Source organism: Sinohyriopsis cumingii, chromosome 8 (assembly GCF_028554795.1).
Source record: "Sinohyriopsis cumingii isolate HCF-2022 chromosome 8, ASM2855479v2, whole genome shotgun sequence".
NCBI classification, from domain to species: domain Eukaryota; kingdom Metazoa; phylum Mollusca; class Bivalvia; order Unionida; family Unionidae; genus Sinohyriopsis; species Sinohyriopsis cumingii.
In genome coordinates, this window is record NC_142968.1 from 41,734,485 (window position 1) to 41,755,282 (window position 20,798).

Sequence of the window (20,798 nt, forward strand, 5' to 3'; positions counted from 1 at the left end):
CTGTATATTATAAGCTTTTCACAATACTGGCTGTATATTATAAGCTTTTCACAATACTGGCTGTATATTATAAGCTCTTCACAATACTGGCTGTATACATTAAGCTCTTCACAATACTGACTATACATTAAGCTCTTCACAATACTGACTGTATGTTATAAGTATTTTATAAGCTTTTCATAATACTGGCTGTATTTTATAAGCTCTTCATAATACTGGCTGTATACTATAAGCTCTTCATAATACTGGCTGTATATTATAAGCTTTTCACAATACTGGCTGTATATTATGAGTTCTTCACAACACTGGCTGTATACATTAATCTTTTCACAATACTGACTGTATATTATAAACTTTTCACAATACTGGCTGTATATTATAAGCTTTTCACAATACTTGCTGTATACATTAAACTGTTGAGTACTCCATACAAGCAAAGTAAAATGGGCCAATGAGAAGAACAGTATTTGTAGAAAATATTTTATTTGGTAAAATATTTATGAAAATGACAGATATGATACAAAACTTTGGGAAAAAAAGTCTAAAAGAAGACATGTGAATATCAGAAAACATTCACCATAACCTGCAGATCAATACTTTCTAGCTGATCTTCATCGAAGATGCTGACGTCAGCAATTTTAACAGTAACATCAATGCCTGAACTATCATTTAATGCAGTTCATTAAAAATTAACTTATTCCTTATGCTTGGTTCTGAACAAATTCTACATCTTTCTCTTATCAGGAGGTGAAAAAATTGTTCCAACTTATCACTAATAAAAATTAAGTAACATTCACTGATGCAATTACTGCCTTAAATATTCTGAAAAGTCATTATATAATAAAACTTATTTTTATTACTATATTCATATATATCACACGTAATAGAAATAGAAATAAAATGTTAATTAAAATTACTCCAGGAAATTAGTATATAAAGGAACATTTGCTAATTTTCTTATGAAGCCTGGTGCTACAGATATCAGACATCACTGATATGCCTTATCTGCTTGCATAGCTCTAGACTTGATGACAAAACACCATACAGATCTGGCCTGATATTCACAAAACTCCTCAACCCAAATGTACACCCTGAAAAAGTTTCTCTAAATATTATGACAGCAATTAACTTTTGACAAAGTCAGTGTCAATATTTAATAGCAGTCCTCAAATAAATAAGTTGCAACACAGTAAAATTTGTTAGTTCATCAGTTTGATCATTACAGAATTTCTCCCGGGGCATACTACAGTATTTTTTGTCCATGATAAGACCAGGCGGCATGCTACAATATTTTCCCAATGATAAGACCAGAAGGCTTAATGCAGTATTTCTCCCATGAAAAGACCAGGGGCATACTATAATATTTTTCCCATGATAAGACCAGGAGGCATATTACAGTATTTCTCCCATGATAAGACCAGGAGGCATATTACAGTATTTCTCCCATGATAAGACCAGGAGGCATATTACAGTATTTCTCCCATGATAAGACCAGGAGGCATATTACAGTATTTCTCCCATGAAAAGACCAGGAGGCATATTACAATATTTCTCCCTTAAGACCAGGGACTAAATGCAGCATTTCACCTATAACTCCTACTGCAGCATTTCTCCGATGATAATAAATTTATTAAAAAGTAGGGGGTAGGCATATTAATGAACAAATAAATTTATGGTAAATATCAGCCAAAACTTTTGTAAAAATGGGAGATAGGGTAATTATCTAGCATGGTCATATAGAATAGATATGAAGCCACTCATTGAAAGATGAGACGGAGACCACACTCAAGTAGAGCAGTATTATGAATATCAGGCTGGGTTAATGCTAATTACTTGAAATTGTAAATACAGCAAATCAGCACCTTGCCTAAATAATGTAAGGCTGGTAACGAGAAAATCTTGGTCTCCCAACCGTTTAGCCAGTGATATCATTCCCTTAACAGCTAGTATGTAAACTCTCCCATAAACTACAGTGATTGGTTGGTGGTTTAAAATTGGCAAAATGCATTATGGGTAAACAGTACAACATTATTGCAATGTTCAAAGATGGTTTTTGATTGTTATGCATGATTCAGCAATCAGCTAACAAAACAAAATGCAAGGGCCCCACTGTCAGTAAGTTTATTTCAAAGTAGGTCTCAGGTTTGGCTATCTACAATGGATATATATATTGTACATGGGTTAAAAAAGTATATGGAAGTTAAACTTTTAAATATACCTTCTAATGGCCTCTAAGATATGTCTGACATTGCAAATATGAACTCAGTAATGCCTTCTTTTTTTAACAAGACTTCATTTTTGTCAAGCCTACCATTTTTTAGTTAGAAAGTAATTACTTTTAATTAATATTAAGCATATGCTACAAAACTTTTAACACTGACCTTAATCTAAGGTATAAGCATAGAAATCCCAAAGTAATTGCTATGTCAGGTTTCCAACTAGGCATGCTTGACAACAGAAATTGGACATTCAATTATAAACTATAAGTATTCTTCCAGCATTACACTTTAATTAACTGGAAAAATAAATTTTAAAGTTTTTGCCCTAGATAAGCTCTTCTGATGTATGGCCACTTTTTTACATATATACATGTATGATACTAAATCAGAAAAAAATATATTACAGGCATATTCATGTATAATATACATGATGTATAAAAAGTGTTGAGTCAGTGATAAGAACAAATTTGCATCAATATATGTACAGTCATTATGTATATACTCTATTACAAGTCAAGTCAAACTACAAACACAGACCTTGATATACCATTGCATAATGTCCTGGCAGATCAGGGTCTATGTTGTTTGTTCTACTGACAACTCCTACCAACTGGAATGATGAGGACAAATTTGAATCTATATACAGTCATTACCATATATACTCACTCATAAGCTAATTCTAACTGCGACCAACATAGACCCTGATCTGCCGTTGCATTATGCGACAGGAGATCTGGGTCTGTGCAGTTTCCAGTTAGGCTCAACTTGTGAGTACATACACTATTTACAGGTGGAATGTTTCTTGCTGTAGAGAGGTACAATACCGTTACATCCATAGCAGCTATATCATTACTACCAGTACATTCATAGCAACTATACCAAAATATTTTCATTTTTCACAGCAAGACAAGGAGCTAAATCTTATTTATTCATTTGTGTGGGAATGCAGCTTGCAATGAATAAGCATTTCCTACATCAGAATGGGTTGAACAAATGCAAGAATTGTACTTCAACTTTTTCTTATGTATACAGTGCTAGGTACTTGAAGTAATTGTGTCCATTGGTATACATTTCTATTGAGACATGTACAATGAGGTGATATATACAAAATTCACTATGTTAAAATTTTGATGTATAATGATCAAAAGAGGTTTATCTTCTCATAAAAAAAGAGATTATGCCATATCGAATTTTCCAAATATTTAATTTACATTTTGGTGGACCAACTGACCCGAAATGCTGGATAAGGTTTCCAAGTGCAATGAAATCATTATCACCTAATTACACTGCCTACAAATGAGCCTGACACACCTGAAATTGTAACATGCTTTCCGATTTGTCAAACACAGCAGTATTAGGTAAAGAAGATATACTACTGGAAACACTGAGACAACTGTGAGGCCATGACTCTTCTGTGGTACAGAACTACTCAAATTGACATTTTGTCTACTTTTTAAAAATGATGTTTTTTCAAGTATGTCAGAATGTTGACGACAACCATGAACCTCCCTGGTCTATTCTCAAATTGAACAACTGCATGGAGTGGGGGAAGTTCCACCCACCATTGGGGATAGGTGGGGATTTTCCTAATCACGGGAGGGATTTAATGATCAAATAAATGTTGGGTTTGCAAACATGATGGATAAGTTTTGCACATTTGTTTATATTTCAATATGTTTTTTTTTTAAAATAAAATGGTGTAAATCGCACATCCCTGAACAGATACTGTGCTGCAAGTTTTTCTTGTTCAATATTTTTCTCACAAACAAAACTGTAATTAAAAAAATATTGAAATCATGTCAGTTCATCATAACATACTTAAGGACTCTAGTATTGCAAGAGTAAAAAAGTATTGATACAATGCAAAGCAATGGTCGAGTACCCATTAAGTCCGGACAAATAATAAGCAATGAGTAATTAAATTTACATGTAACAAACCCAATTATACCAAGAAAACATTTTTTTAAAAATATATTTCTTGAGACTTTTGCCTAAGTTGACTTTGCTCTGTTAATAGGCTGTTGCCTCTTGACTCATTATTAGCTCAAGTCTTCTTGTTTCAAAAATGTTTGCTTCCAAATATTTATTTATTGATAAAACTGTTATTAAGTTTATCTACAGTGTACAATGTTAGAACTGAATTTTGGAAAAATCCAAGAAATTCGAAACATACAACTTAAAGTTGTATTTTAATGTTATTCAGTATATTTGAGTATATAACATATAATAATGATGATGACGATGATCTAAAATTAGCAGAGATGCAGAAGAAGGACAGACACCATCATCAGCAACGTTGTGACACTGAATGTCAAGATGACAGCTCCGCTTCTGATCACACCCTTCCTGTCACTTGTTGGTGTATCAGACCCTGAAAAGAAATGAAATACTGTAAATGACACCTATTTTTGTTACAAATATAATGTCTGTATAATTTGATCTGACAATTAAATTTACTGTATTAATTGACTTTATACTTACTTTAAAAAATAATTGTACTACATATCAGCATACTGGGAATATTTTGTATTGTGCAAACATTTGGGATTTTAGGAAGTGCAAAACTGTAACAATGCACAGTTAATTTTAATTCTGTTATCAATTCTGTGGTTTTTGCAAAACCAAAATTTTATTCTTAAATTAAATTTGTGGACATGGTCAAGAGAGGATATTCTGGGCTTTAAAACTTTCTGAAATTAGTACAACCATTACATAGATAAGATGCATCTTAAAATTATTATCATTACCATGAAATATACAAAAAATTGATTGATTGCAAACTATGCAAGATGTGAATTCATTTTAAAATGCTATACCTTCCCCATTTATGAAGCCTGTTCACATTGCTGATAGCCCTTATATATCTGTGCTTATAATCTCAATAAATCAATCAGGTTAGACCTATATATAAATATATAAATATATATATATATATATATATATATATATATATATATATATATATATATATATATATATATATATATTTCCTACCCAACTCAGAATGCTCTTTGTGACCAGGGCAGATAGAAGTAGGAATAAATGTTTATTCACGGGCGAACTATCCAGGTTAATACATTGTATATTGTGATATGTCACCATCAGCATGTTAACTATGTATTGTACTTGAATGTAGGAATCAGATCAGTGAACTGCATGCTTTTCAGGAAAGGCCTCAGCTGTAGAAGCTATTCAAGGTAATTATTATATGAATGTCACATTGCCTGCCTGCGATAATGTAAGTCAAGAACAAAGGAATTGGTTAGAAGCCATGTATATATGTTAGACCACGTGGCTATAGTGGTTCTGTTGTTATGAGAGCCAGCTTTGTTGGGTGTCAAAAATCACATGTGGACATTGAAATCTTTGTTCAAGAACAAAGGACCCTTATTGGCGTTGTAAATCTCACCATGTTGACAGATGACCAAAGCATTGTCTGCTAAGTTGAACAGAACAGGGTAGAATCGATATCCAATCAGAATTGAGAGGGTGTCATCACCATTTCAATCCAAATTTAATTGAGTAATTTAAACTAGAAACTTCAGTAATTGGGAAATGTCATGCTGGAAAATTAATGCAATAATTCCGGGAAAGCCACTCGTAAATTTGTGTGAAAACTTAAGAAATTCTAAGGAAAGACAAAGCTTCATAAAGGTCAGTGAGTTATTTGCTTGACTGTTGCAGAATATTATGGCATTGTAATTGTAATTATGTGTAGTATGTATACTTCATTACTAGAATCGTTAGTACGTAGAATTACCTTTGAAGTGTTTAATTTACATCCGTATTTGAGAAATGAGATATGATTATGTAAAGAATGTAGATTACTAGCTTGTGGTTAGAATTATTATTGTAATTCACTTTTTGGTTACTTCGTAGTAAACAAGTGCATTTTTCATGTGATATTCTAAATTTTGCAACTGTTGAATTGAATTATAACTTTGGAGAATGGTTAAAATTAGTTAATATGGATATTTGAATATTTGTCTACACTTGTGGGAGTGTAATGTACAGAAATGCATCTGATTGTTGTGCTACTGTTCAGTATAATGAGATTAAGAATACATATACTGATGTGACGCAATTTATTGATGTCTGTATGATAAGTAGTTGATACCGTGCTTTTATTATGATGTTGTTTACCATAGAAGAGCGCATGGGTATTTCGATGTGCACGAAAGCGTGACTGAAAAATATAATAGCCTTTATCTGATGATTGATTGCTGGCTTAATGTGAGACGTGATGGCTAAGGAAATATGCTAACATCCTTGTGTTTTCACAGTAAGCTTTTAGAGGACAGACTTCTGGTGTGGTTTAGTCCCGAGTCTCTAAGAGAGATATGGAATAGAGACTAGTGGAGAAGTCGATTGTGAATCGACGGCTAGTCAGAGAACAGAGTCAAACAGGAAAAGAAGTCGAGGAGGAGGAATTAGAGAAGGAGCAGTCAAGGAGGATTTAGGAGGGAAGTCAGAAGGAGAGAAAAAATTGACAGGATAGGAGAGATAAAGATGAGTAGAAAACAGGACAGGTGGAAAAGCGATCTCACACTATAAATCAAAGGATGCAATATGCTATCACTTGGTCAAGGGGAATAAGAATGACTGGGAAATTATTATCATTTGAATATGGAATTATATCAAATTGCTATTCTTTTGATATTCACCTTTTGTGTTCTCAATAATTTAACTGTTGGAATTGCTGACTGGTGGCTCAGATCATTACCTCTCTCTATCACTAATTTCACTCCCTACAAAATCGTGCACAGGGTGGAACTTCTATGGTAATTGAAATAATATATTGGGAGCACCTGTCCCCAATCCTACCAAATGCCACAATGAACTATGAGCTGGTTTCACCTCAAGGTTACTTAGAGCTGGTAATTTTCACCAAGAAATACCCACCTTCTTGAGGTAGACAATGATAACAGATTTTTTAGCAAATTTAAGAACAATGGCTTAAAAATATTAATATAAAATAAATTTAAGTATATTATCTACTTTTTACCTCTATTTTGATATAAAAGAAAAGAATGTCCCTATTTATTCTTTTTGGTCTTTAATTCCATTCAGATTAGGTAGGTGGATGGGTTGATAGTTTGACAATATTACTGCAAAATACTGGCCATATAGTGCCAATTCAAAGTTCAAATTTCAAATTAAAATGATGAAAAGTTCAAAGGTAAAGGTAAAGATAAAAGATTGCAAAAAAATCTTTAGCTGGAAAATGGACCCATGATTGCTTCAGTCTGGATTTATTTACCGCATGATAAATGGCCAATTCCAGTAGCTTAAGTGGTTAGAGCATCCACCTCTAATGCGCAAGGTCACAGGTCTGAACCCTGGTCAAGTCATATCAAAGACATAAAAATGATACTAGCAGCTGCGGTGCTTAGTCCTCAGCATTAAGAGGTTAGTGTTAGGACTGGTCAGCCTGGCTTCAGGATAATGTGACTGGGTGGGACATGATGCCCCAGTGCTAGACATCACTATAAACTACCACACTGCTGACATTGTAGTAATATGACTAAAGTTGTTAAAGCTAAGTTAAAAATCTAAATCTCACACACACACACTCACACCAAAAATGTTTGCAGTGGCAAATGGAGACTAGAAAAAGCAGTGGTGAATTATGCAATCGCTGATTGTATCCTGGTTTTGTTGAACTGCAATGAAATTGTGGTGTCTTTCCATCCATTTATCTGTATATCTGGCACTAAGTTAAAATTTACATTTAGGCCATTTTGTCAGACACTTGTTGAGTCACATAAGTTGGTATCAATAACAGATACCACATTGCTCTGACAGTAGATAATGTTGACATTTTCTAAATACACAGTTGTATATATATATATATATATATATATATATATATATATATATATATATATATATATATAGTTTGATGATTCTATCATGAAAAGAGTTTGAGAACAACAAACTTTAATCAAAGTCAGTGATGCATCAAATATAGGTCACAGTGACCCACATTTATGAAGAATATTTTGTACTCACCAAGTTTCATGATTCTAGGCATAATAATATTTATGCAAAAAAATCTTATCTTAATACAAACACTTTATGAAAACTGCAACAAATGTACATATTTGTCCCAATTTAGCCCCCTTCCCTGTGGGGTAGGTGCTATGAAACTGACTTTAACAGTATCTAAAATCTAGGAAGAATGGTTGACATTCACTGACATATCCAAACCATCCAACCCAGACAAGGCAGTTTATTTTTTTCCTTGACCAGTTTTCAGTAAGGAGTAACAAAATAGCAATAACTGCTATTGTAAAGCTGGAAAACGTAATTAAAAGTTTGATGCATTGCTAGACATTATGTTCAACTGAAAAGTTTGTAAAGTACACATGACTTTATTTACCACTAATACAGTTGCACAAACTTAAGTTCCAAACCCTATGCAACTCAATGGCTTGCTGACATCTCACAACTTGACATACTTCTTGGAAATTCTTTTCCATTTCAAATGACAATGGCAATCATATCTCCTGCCACGAGTCATACTCAAATTGGCATGTGATGTCCAATAAATGTAATTGTGTCCTTTCCAGCTTTTATTCACAAGAATCTGAATACTCCTTTTAATTATTCTGTGTTGATTATCAACACTTTTCTATAAGCTTATTTTCCCTTTCTTCTTAAACAAGCATCGCATTTTGGATGCCATTTAAAAACAATTATATAATCAACAGTTTGATGAATGCCATGCAGATGCTTTGCATGAACAAACAAGTGCAGTTTAAAGTTTCTGGGGTGCTGCTGTAAAGTTAGTCTGGTTCCCTGACCAATTTCACTAATTCTAAGATGAAGCCTGGATTGAAATAAAACACGAATGAACCAATTATCCAGATTTTTTTATAGCAACGATCATTTTTTCGTAGTTTTTGTTTGTATGCCATAGGTTCATATTTTATGGCTAAATCGTAAGAGTTGACAGGTCTGCATACATATGTGTTTTTATCTGTACATATGCAGAAGCCGATGCAAATACGGGGGGGGGGGGGGGAGTACAATAGCCCACCTATATTTTTGAAAGGTGAGGTAAATAGGTACAAGCAAAATCAAGTGCTGGAGTAAAGCCAATCACTGAAAGGAACATATTTCAGTGCTTTAAAGTGAAAATGTTTCAGTGGATGAAAAGCTCAGTTCCAATTAGATGCCATTTTTAGAAATGACTCATTAATAAATATTTACCAGCTCATAAAAAAAAAAACATGCAAGCTGTATCATGCTAGGGCGATTGGAGCAAAGTTAGTATACTTTGTTTTTACTATATCCAAAACTGGGTTTGATAAAAATCCATTCAAACTTGTTTGTGTTAACATGTTCACATATCTTTACAGCCTAAACCTGTGTCAAGACCATTTTCGTCCACAACCATTCAGAAGTAGCCATATGAAAACTTTAAGGTTAGGGGTAAAGGCAGCCATTTTAAAGTTTATCTCAGCATCATTTTAATAAAGGAAGTTCAATATATTCCAAGAAAAAACTGTCCTTTATGAGTGGGGAGGAGTAGCTGAAAGTTTGGTATGGTAATCCATTCAGAAGAATTGACAGTTATAAGATTTGTTAAAATTTTGAGATCACATTGGTATCTTTTTAATTTATGACTAACTACATATAATAGAAGTGCTTCTGTGAAAAGATTTTCACGATGGCCACCTTTGATCAACACCATTTTCATTTAAGACCAAAAAGATATCATAAGAAATCTTTTAGTAAATATCCATATCAATACGACCATCACTTCAGCTGAACTAGCTACAGCAAAATTTTCAAGAAGGTTATCGTGGTGAACATGATGGTCTGACCAGCACCATTTTCATCTAGGACCAAGTACAGATCATAAAAAGATCTTCTGTGAAAAGCCCATGTCACTAAAACAATCAATTCAGGAGATGCAAAATTGAGGATGCATAATTGGCCTGTGTCCTCCAGCATGTGATGAGAGGGAGAGAGCTAACAAAGGGAGGCAACCCATTTTTTAAAACCCTGGAATGTGCCGTGATGATGTTTTAGCTGAGGTCTTAAACTCTATGAATGAGTGTGGTTTAAATAAAAATATGGACTTTGTATTTTGGGGATTTACCCTTTTTTTTATAGGAATATGTAAACCTACTTGACACAGAAGAGCCAGAATTGTGCAAATGTGCTGTTACAATCTATACATATATGCTTGCATCAATTCAGATGAACCTCGTGGTCACAAATTTCATTTAACACCAACCGGACATCATAAGAAGTTTAGTCTGGTGCTTTATGGAACAAAGGGAGACAAGTGCATTATTCAGTGATGAGACAATTAAAGTGCCTTGTCCACTGACCACTGAGCCATCGCAGCTCTAATATCATAAGTCTGTGTCTGTTTGTGGAATCCCATGCTGATATGACTATCTGTTTAGGAGGATTAGTGACAACAATATACTCAACATGGTTGCCATAATGGCTACACTGGAATTCAGATCAATCCCATTTTGATTTAGGAACAATCTAGACATCATAAAAAGTTTTGTAATGAAAATCCCATGCCACTATGACCATCCATTCAGTAGGAATAGTGACAAGATTTTCAAATAGGCAATCATGGAGGCCATTTTGGATATAAAAACAGCACATCAATTCAGGGGAGACAAGATTCTCCACATGGCCACCAGATGGCTGTATTTGATGTAAAATGGATGCCATTTTCATGTTGGGGCCAACTAGACATCATAAGAAATATTTTAGTAAAAACTCAAGTGAATCTGATCACCCTTACAGGAAGAGAAGGGATAACAAAATTTTCAACATGGTCCCCATTCTGGATGTCAGATCAGTACCATTCAGGACCAATCTGTCATTTAGTGAAAAATGCATGTCATTATGAACATCCTTTTAGTAGAGGAGCATAACATTTTTTTGATTAGATGGACAAAATTTTCAACTACACCTTGGGATGAAAATGTGTTAAATGTTTCATGTTCAATCCTCCCAACTGGGAAAAGTTGTTGGTGCTGTTGTTGTTGTAGGGTTTATGCCATTTTTTAGCACAAGATAGGCAGCCAGTATAAATGGTGGAGGAAGAACCCGGGAAAACTTTGAAAAGAACCACCGACTCAAGAGAAGCCACTGGCAAGCTATCTCACATAACCACATCAGCCGAATTTGAGACTCCAATCCACACAGACAAAGGTGAGATGGCAGTGATCCGTAATGGTGAGTGCTTTAGACCACTTGGTCACTCAGGGCCACTTTGGGAAAAGTAATCATGTCAAATCACTGCTAATGTGCAGTAGTAGTAGCATTGGGTTTAAAAGCACATCAACACAATAAAGCCTATAACATGAATTAAAAAACACAGGAAGATAAGGTCCTTAAAGAAACATAAGAATGCTAAACAATAAAAGTGAAAATGTAAAAAGATTAAAATTCCGTACAAGGTAAACAAATAATGGTGAAACAAGTAAATCCTATAAAATATGGAATGACAGATGATGGACAACAGGTCACTGCATAGGCTCTCATGGTGCATGATGATAAGTACACCTAAAAATTGGTCACCTGATTAATCAATCAACTGGGGCTTTACATTTATTGGGGACACGGTTAAAATTCATATGAACAATCAATACAGATAAAAGACATTCAAATAATCTACATACTCATCAGATCTATGTAGGTGGAATCCGTGCCTTCAGAATTTTCAGCAAGGCAGGTATATCTTCCATAGTCCTGATCCTGGACTCGTGGGATTGTCAATTTCATCATTACAGTGTTGGATCCAAAGGTGTTCTCAAATATAAGGAAACTGAAAAGTACAAAGAAATTATAAGTCGTCTTGAAACTCATGACATATTCTTAATCATACAATTTTGCATGATAAGATGCCTAGATACATGACTGAACAATCATTGACACTTTGACTGTGTAATGATAGCTTGGCATCAATCCTCAGGCTGCAATGGCATAAGTACTCTCAACAGCGGACTCGACACAGTCTCAAGTAATCAGAAATGTGACTGCTCAATGCACTATGTCCAGTCAGATCAGAAAACATGCCCATGCATCATTTAACTGTTTTTTTTTCACAAACTTTAATTAAAATTTTTGTTAGATGTAAAAATTGAAAAGTGCTCTAATATTTAGCATACATTTACTAAAAACTGCAAATTAAGTCATAAAAGTTTTGATGGTGCAATTTTTGGGTTGGCCACTCCAAGTGTCATTTTCAATTTGTACAATGCATCATTATAGTCAGCTTGTGCAAACAAATTCAGGGGTTAGGGAAATGTGATGGTAACACAGATGCCAAGGGCAAAACAGATGCCAACACCAACACAGATGTCAATACCGGTTGTCGTACAATTAAATTCTCCTGTATTTTATACTGTGAATGGAACATTATTCATCAAACCTGCATTTAATGATCCACTATGAATGAACTATGTGGAAATGATAAAATCTTGGGGCTGTTGAAGAATGGGTCCCAATCACCTGAAACTCTGGTCAAGGTATGTGGTCTTGAACAAAAGTAAGTGTGCAAAAACCATTATTTTTTTATCAGACTCACTATGGCCATGACCTTTAACCTCCACACCATGTCATCTGTGAGCTGCTTTATTATCAAAGTACAAGCCAGCCATGAAGTCTGGCCAAGAAACTTGCTCTAGAATTACAATTATTTTCAAAACCCCAATTTTCTTTGAGCTACAATGACAATGTCTGTTAAGCTTCTGACTCCCAAATTGATAGACCTCTTCCATGACTTTTAACAATTGACCTTTTGACCCCAGATCAATAGAACTCTTCCATAATTAAAGTGCAAGCCCTTCACAAACTCTAATCTAAGTGTATGGTGTAGAACGAAAGTTATTAAGCAAAGCAATTTTCTTTTTCAGTCACAGTGAGCTTCCTCTTTGACCCCTTAAACCCGAATTCAATTAGTTTACATCCATAATTAAGTGCATGCCATCCTCAAAGTCTGGTGAACTAAAGTTTTATTTGCAGAAACTATTTTTCTTCTTTCAGTCAAACTGACTGAATTTACAATCAATAAACTTCTTCCATACCCAACATGCAAGTCATCCACAAACTTTGCCAGGAACTGCAATTTCTGAACAGAAATCTTTTTCATCTTGACATCACAATGCCCCTGGCCATGGCACTTTGATCTACAAATCTATATGCTTCTTTCTTACCCTGATCACAAACTATCCACAACATCAGGTCTTGGTCTGTGATACAGAATTAATGTCATTGTCAAGAAACCATTTTGTCTCCTTGCAGTCACATGCCTTTGATCTTTTCACCCCAAAATGTAAAGGTTTCTTTTTTTACCCCAGGTTCAAGCTATCTACAATGTTTGGCCCATGTTTGGAGAAGAAGTAACATTTTTGTGCAAAACCATTTATCTTCTTTCAGTCACAGTGAATCTAACCTTTGACTTTATGACCCTGAAACTGACTGGCTTGTTCCATACACCAGCAGCAAACTGTCTGAAAAGTTTGGTGATGGCACAAGCTGTGTGTGTGTGTGTGTGTGTGACAGAATTAGGCAAAGAAATAACTTGGTTTTGTCTTAAAACAATTAGACTATTTCTCGTTGTACATGCGTACAACGTTATATAGGGTGAATGTGTTTTTCCAGGTAAGCGACTGTATTAACATGTACCTAGCCACAGATTACTTGTATCGGGTATCATGACTAACATGAGGTGCACGGGTATTCTACCCTGACTTGTACTCACTCTCCTATGGATTTAAGTAAGACGAATCACGAAAAACCACACTGGTCATTTTTTGGGATCACGTCAAGGAGTATACACTCTCCTTTATTCTCCAGCCATAGGGGTAAGTGTTAAATTTACAGTCTATTTATTTGATAGGCGAAGCTTATTTGGTTTGTACTGTGTTATCGCATAATAATGTTTATTACAACGCAGATTTTGAAAAGTAATATCATATATATAGAAATTATGCATAAACTATTATGTCCCATTTGGTTTTATTATAGCTGCGTATGTGAATCTGTAGCTGCGTCTGTGCGTCTGTGTGTCTGTGTTGGCAGCTGTGTCTGTGTTGGCAGTAGCTGTGTCTGTGTTGGAAGCTGTTTCTGTATTGGAAGAAGATTCTGACTGTGTTCGCAGCTGACTGTTATAGTAGCTGACTATTATGGTAGCTGACCATGTCTATAGCCGTGAATGTATATGAAATGTTATTGTGAATATAACTAGAGTGGTCCGAAGCTGTACGAAGCAGTCTAAAGTTTCTTGGAGTCATCTGGAGCTTCCAGAACAACGCTGTCTGTTGTGATAAGATTATTGTGAATCGTAGTCGTGATAAGATTATTGTGAATCTTAGTCGTGATAAGATTATTGTGAATCTTAGTCATGATAAGATTGTTTTGAATCTTTAGTTGTGTCAAAGATTATTGTGAATCTTTAGTTGTTTCAAAGATTATTTTGAATCTTTAGGTGTATCAAAGATTGTTTTGAATCTTAAGTTGTTTCAAAGACTATTTTGAATCTTTATAATTTTGTTCTTGTTGAACAACATACTGTTTAAGGGGTAAGTGCAGTCCATGAGGGTTCTTGGATCTGCACTTCATTTTATTCAATATTTGTTTTGTTTATTTTCAATTGTATTTTTTTTTTACATCATATATTTATCATTATTAACTCATTCATAAATTTCCATCTTTCTTACATTGTATTTGGCTTGTTCATTTCGTCCAAAACCCCACTCGGTTACAATTCTGCGACAGTGTGATTTGGATTTTTAATGTAGCTTTAAAAAAATTTCAGTCATATCGCTACGGTGTCTGCAGTGTGACAGTTTATAGTGATGTCTAGCACTGGGGCATCATGTTAAAAATCTAGACCTTATGCTTTCTTATGCATTACTTGTATGTACAAGCTTCAGTAAAAAATATGCTAAACTGTTACTGCAATAACATTTTGTGTATATTTGACCTCTGATGACCTCTTCTTCCAAGTGAATAAAAATTATACCTCACTTGCAGATGATTACCACATGGACAATTTATGTACCAAGCATGGAAAATTTTCACCCAGTGGTTTAGGATACAGATTTATGTACCAAAATTTCCACCCAGTGGTTTACGATACAGATTTATGGACACTGAATCACAAAGCCCCTGCTAATATGAGGATGTAACAAAATAATCAACCCTTTACCTCATAGAATGTATGGCTTTTGTAGACAGTTGATATGCATGTACCAAAGGTACACATTGCAGTGCACTATAAATAGAACACCTGTCACCTATCTGACACAGCAGTGTAGTATATGTTATGTCGAACATCAAATTTAACCATTTCACAGTTTTGGTACACGTTTATTGTGTATAGAAAGATTTTTAAAGAGTAAAATCTGATCATTATAGTTTTATAATTAATTTTCATGGAAGATTTTTTTTGTGCTTTAAAATCTTTAGAGAACTTGTTCATCATCAAGTCAATGAAGCCGTGTGATCAACCATAGCTGCCATTACTCATATTCGAAATGTACTGGTTCTTTGTCTATGTCTACATCACTAAATCATCTGAATTTGATAAATGATAAAAAGTCAGTGATGCCTACATCAACAACAGACCCTAAGTTCATAGTCGTGCAAGCGCCAGAAAGTACTCAACTAAACCCATGGCCTCCAATTTGGAGAGTGGAGAATCAGACCAAGTTACTTTAAATAGATGATTACAACTAGAGCTTAAACTGCAACCATGTGATCTTACATAATAGTCATTCACATCAATGAATGTAGTATCTAATAGGGTGATGCTACCAAAACCAGTTTGAAATGGTGCTTCTATGAGAATGGTCAAGAAACTTACATGAGAATATTAACTCGATTCCATGTGAATCGGGCAGAGGTGTCCAAAGGCGATTCCATGAGAATAGGGTAGAGGCATCTAAAGGCACTTACATGAGGTTGTTTTCAGCACAAGATAGGCTATAAATGGCGGCTAGTATTAATGGTGGAGGAAGAACCTGAGAAAATCCCAGAAAGAACCACCGACCCATGAGAAGCAACTGGCAAGCTTTCTCACATACCCACACTGGCCGAATCTGAGACTTGAACCCATGCAGACAGAGGTGAGATGGCAGTGACCTATAATGGAGAGCGCTTTAGACCACTCGGCCACTCGGGGCCCGCCTTATATGAGGTAAAGGGTTAACCAAAACTATTTTTTTTAAAAACTCTTCAAGATTTTAATGCTGTTGGAAGAGTGCCTGGTAGGCTCTGCTTTGCATTAATAATGACTACAAAAAAAATAAATATCAACTACAAAAATAACATGGCAACTGCATTGTTGCCTTTGCCACATTTCTTAAAGGTGAGGGAATATCTAATTATAGAACACTACCTGTTTCCCTGGAGGGTACTGTCATCTTTGGACCACATGATCTGGTTTTCTGTAGGAACAGGGTTTCCACGCACCTGACACACCAACTCTTTCAGGTATCCTGGTGCCTGGAATATTCTATTCTCTACCACTGTCACTCTAGGATGGACTGGACAAAAAAAAGATCAGTGTTTGGAAAACAAATGAAGTCTAAACAGGTCAGTTGGAAGGATTTTGTTGGCAGTATATAAACCACCTTTGTGCACAGGTTCCATAAACACAACTACACACACATAAATGAATTTAGTATGTCTACCTCAAGTGGTTTTGCTGTATTGTGCAAACAAGGTTTTATTAAAAAATATGTTACGTACAAAATATAAAAAAGTATCTGCAGCAAACTGAAGAATTACTTTAATGGCTAGAAAATCTCATGAGATCATTTACACGTACATACAAACTGGGTTTTCCTTTGACCCTTGGGTCTCTGGAAAGCAGAATATTCTGATCAGACTCCTTGTTCTTTATAAAGTATCTATAAACCAAAAAATACAAAATAAATGGCTTTGTCTGCACACCGACACATTTTCAAGCAATTATCATTCAATTGCCCTCAATTAGTATAGGAACATATGTCAAAACCTGTGTTTAATAAGTCCCAAATCAAACTGCAAAATATCTCAGCAGTGTGATGGCTGGTTGTATGGCAGGAGATAATTGAGTACCATTGAAACTTGTGTAGCATCCTACATATACAACTGACCATAATCTTTTTTACAGTTCTTTTTCCACACTGATTTCTTTAAGTCTTTGTTGTCCTTCTAGTAACTTGTAAATCTGCCTTTTATTTAATAATATCTGAGTCTTATTCTGATCATAAAAATGAAACTTTCTGGCATTAACTCTTTACTTTCTGCTTATGCATATATGTGATGCTAACAATAGCTTTGTAACCCCAGAGACGCATATACAAGCTGTTATTAATACTCTCTCTGTCCTGGCTGGCTCATACATGCATTTCCTGCCAAGGGTTAGGAAACCCCGGAGATGCATATAAATATTTCATATTAAAGCTTTGCATTGGATGAAATTGCAAACAGCCAGTCTTTTGAACAATATTTAGCCAATGGTAATAGTCCTTACATAAAAGTGTTCTATTAGTAGTTTTACAGCATGAATGTGAATTTCCATTGAAAACAAGGTCAATTGTCAAAGTGAAACAAAATGGCAACATTCATGTATTCCGATGATTATTCCAATGAAAGTTTTGAAGGATATGAAATTGATAACATTGCCGTTAATGATCCGATTCAAGATGAAGGATTGAACATTAATATAGATCCTGTTTCGACATCTGACATTTAAGATTTATCTGAATCTGAGGATGAAACATGTGACGATCTTTTCTGGTCGGGAACACATGGGACCATTTCACATGGACGACTTTACAGCAGATTCAGGGCCAACATCTAATTAAGATGAAAATGCAAGGGAAATTTGTTTTTTACAGTTTTTTTTTTCCCTGAAGAAATATTCCAATTATGCAAAACAGTGGTGAGAAAAGTAGTCTAATACATATTATAAACACAACAGATATCTTGAGGTATGTAACTGATTTGGATTTTTAACGTAGCTTTAACAATTTTTCAGTCATATCATCATGACGTCTGCAGTGTGGCAGTTTATAGAGATGTCTAGCATTGGGGCATTATGCCGCAGACATGTGGCATGATGTCCCACCCAGTCACATCATCCTGACACCAAGACGACCAGTCCTAACACTAACCTCTTAATGCTGAGTGCCAAGCGAGGCAGCTGTTAGTACCATTTTTGTAAGTCTTTGGTGTGACTCGGCCAGGATCTTGAGGTATAATTTTATTATGATTGTGTGAACATAAACACTGATTCCGGAGGATCATATGTACTTGTTGGTGAAAATGAGTGACACAAAACTTTGGTAAGTGTTTACAATTTTATTTTTCATTAAATTAAATAGTTTGCATGGGACAAGATTGATACAGAAAATGTAGACAGCATGTGCACTAACTCAAGCAGCTCTCACTCAGGTAGCTATTTTGATGCTCTAGGGTTCAGCCTACAAACAGCTGCTAGAAGGCAGGTTTAGTAGGAGGGCACTAAGTACTTGCAGAAGGTAACGAGTTTATCCTAAATAAACTGAGTTCTAGTAATCAACTCATCATCACCAATTGAGGTCATTTAGACTGGTATAAGTTCCTGATTATTTAGATGAGGATTACTTTCAATTAGCCTCTGAGTGTCTAGAGTGGCTACAAGTCATCTTTCTTTGCAAAGTTGTTTTTGGGAAATATTAAGTAACCTGATCACCTTAGCTGTGAAAGAAGTCTTGGATGAAACCTCAGAACAATGCTGATATCATGGTACAAGATAATCATAGGTCAAAGAAAAGACAAAGGCAGCCACACTGGGTAGACAAATTCTCTTACTAACACAAAATGATAATGACAGCAGAAATATAAGTGCTGTTTGTTCCTGGTGTACAAGCACTGAAAGATGAGCTCTTCCGTTAAAAAAGTACAGGACTGGTTCTAATTTGCAGCTTTCTGTATTCAAACAATCTGAGATGAACTGAGATCTTGTAAATGTGGAGAAAATGGTGACACTGCCAATTCTGCTTGAAACAAAACCTGATTAAGTGGTTGATAAGGACTGATGTGAAGGAAATAAAATCTGAGTGTGAGAAATTCTTGGTAAACTTGCAGGGATGTAGTCCTTCAGTAACTATCATATGCTGGGCAAGCATGGCAAGAAGTACAGTCCTTCAATGTCTATCTGGTGCTAGGCAAGCAGGCCAGGATGTATAGTCCTTCAGGGACTATCAGATGTTAGGCAAACAGACCAGGATGTATAGTCCTTCAGGGAAAATCAGATGTTAGGCAAGCAGGCCAGGATGTATAGTCCTTCAGGGACAATCAGATGTTAGACATGCAGGCCAGGATATATAGTCCTTAAGTGACTATTAGATCCTACTCAAAACAATAAACCAGAATTATAACAAATTATGCAGTATAGTATAATAATGAAAAGTGGGTGAAGTGCTTAAGGGAACAGATATGAAAAACATCTCTTTGAAAGAGCCAGCTAACTTTAACTTGATATCCACAGACAGTGATGCAAATGTCATTTTGGTCATACCCCCAGCTTTAGCCATGACTCTAAAGCATGATGCAAAGACATTTCTAAGGCTAAAGGTCTAATGATCAAAATGAGAGCTTCACATTTCTCATTTCTGCAACATTTTTAAAGAATGCTGTAACTATTACATGGAAACTGGCTGTGATCTATCAGAATGATGACCTTGACATGCTTGTTGTTCATTCCATTGTTGAAAGCACTCTTGAGATGCCTGAGACAAAATCTGTGGATTCTAGGATTCTATGTAACTGCTGAGATTGCGAAATCTTTTGCGGACACAGCATAAAGGAGGACTTCAGTCAGTTCAAAATGGTGATGAGAGGGCTATGGGATGCAACTCCAAAATGTATGGTCCCAGAGTTCACAGTGCTACAACACACCTAGGTAGAAAGTGGTGTGATGCTGATGACATCATAATGTAAGATCATGTCATTTTCAGCTGCAGGGGCACCGGGTGGACTAGTGGTTTAAAGTACTTGCCTTTAACAATCACTGACATCTCACTGTTGTCTGCATGGTTTTAGTCTCGGGTTTGGCCAGTATTGTGATATGAGAAAGCTTGCCAGTAGCTTCCCAAGAGTTTGTGGTTCTTACTGGCATTTTCCGGGTTCTTCTTCCGCAAGTAATAATGGCTGCCCTGCATATCTTGCACTGAAAAATGGCATTATACCCAAAACAACAGCAATAACTTTTAAACTGTGCAATAGGTCTTGATTTTACAAAGACCGACTACCTTAGAAGAGAATTAGCATCAAACAGTGGGATCTGTCCTGAAGCTCTTAAAAGCCCCATTTGTAATGAGGTGTACTTACATTTGACATCCAGTTTAATAACTCTCACATCCTGCCCAGCAGAATTTCTTGCTATGCATTTATAATGCCCTCTGTGTTCTGCCTGTGCTGCTGTGATACGAAGGTAGTAACCCTGAAAATCAAAAGTAGCATACATTTCATATTTATCATGAACAGGTAAAAAACTCTGCAATATATCTCCAATAATATGGCATGCAGCTGAATTTACAATTTTAACAAATAGGGGAT

At 35.3% G+C, this 20,798-nt stretch overlaps 1 protein-coding gene across 1 annotated transcript in view; it reads right to left on the reverse strand.

Moving 5' to 3' along the window:
- Positions 1–466: 466 nt before the first annotated feature.
- The window catches only part of LOC149793353 (protein amalgam-like), a 36,916-nt gene continuing 16,584 nt past the window's right edge, over positions 467–20,798 (reverse strand). The window contains exons 5-8 of the mRNA XM_089967339.1: positions 20,571–20,682; positions 16,606–16,753; positions 11,882–12,027; positions 467–4,590 (exon numbers count right to left, since the gene is read on the reverse strand). Of these exons, the coding sequence (XP_089823465.1) occupies positions 4,472–4,590; positions 11,882–12,027; positions 16,606–16,753; positions 20,571–20,682 (525 nt within the window). The 3' untranslated portion in view covers positions 467–4,471. The remainder of the gene's footprint in view (positions 4,591–11,881; positions 12,028–16,605; positions 16,754–20,570; positions 20,683–20,798) is intronic.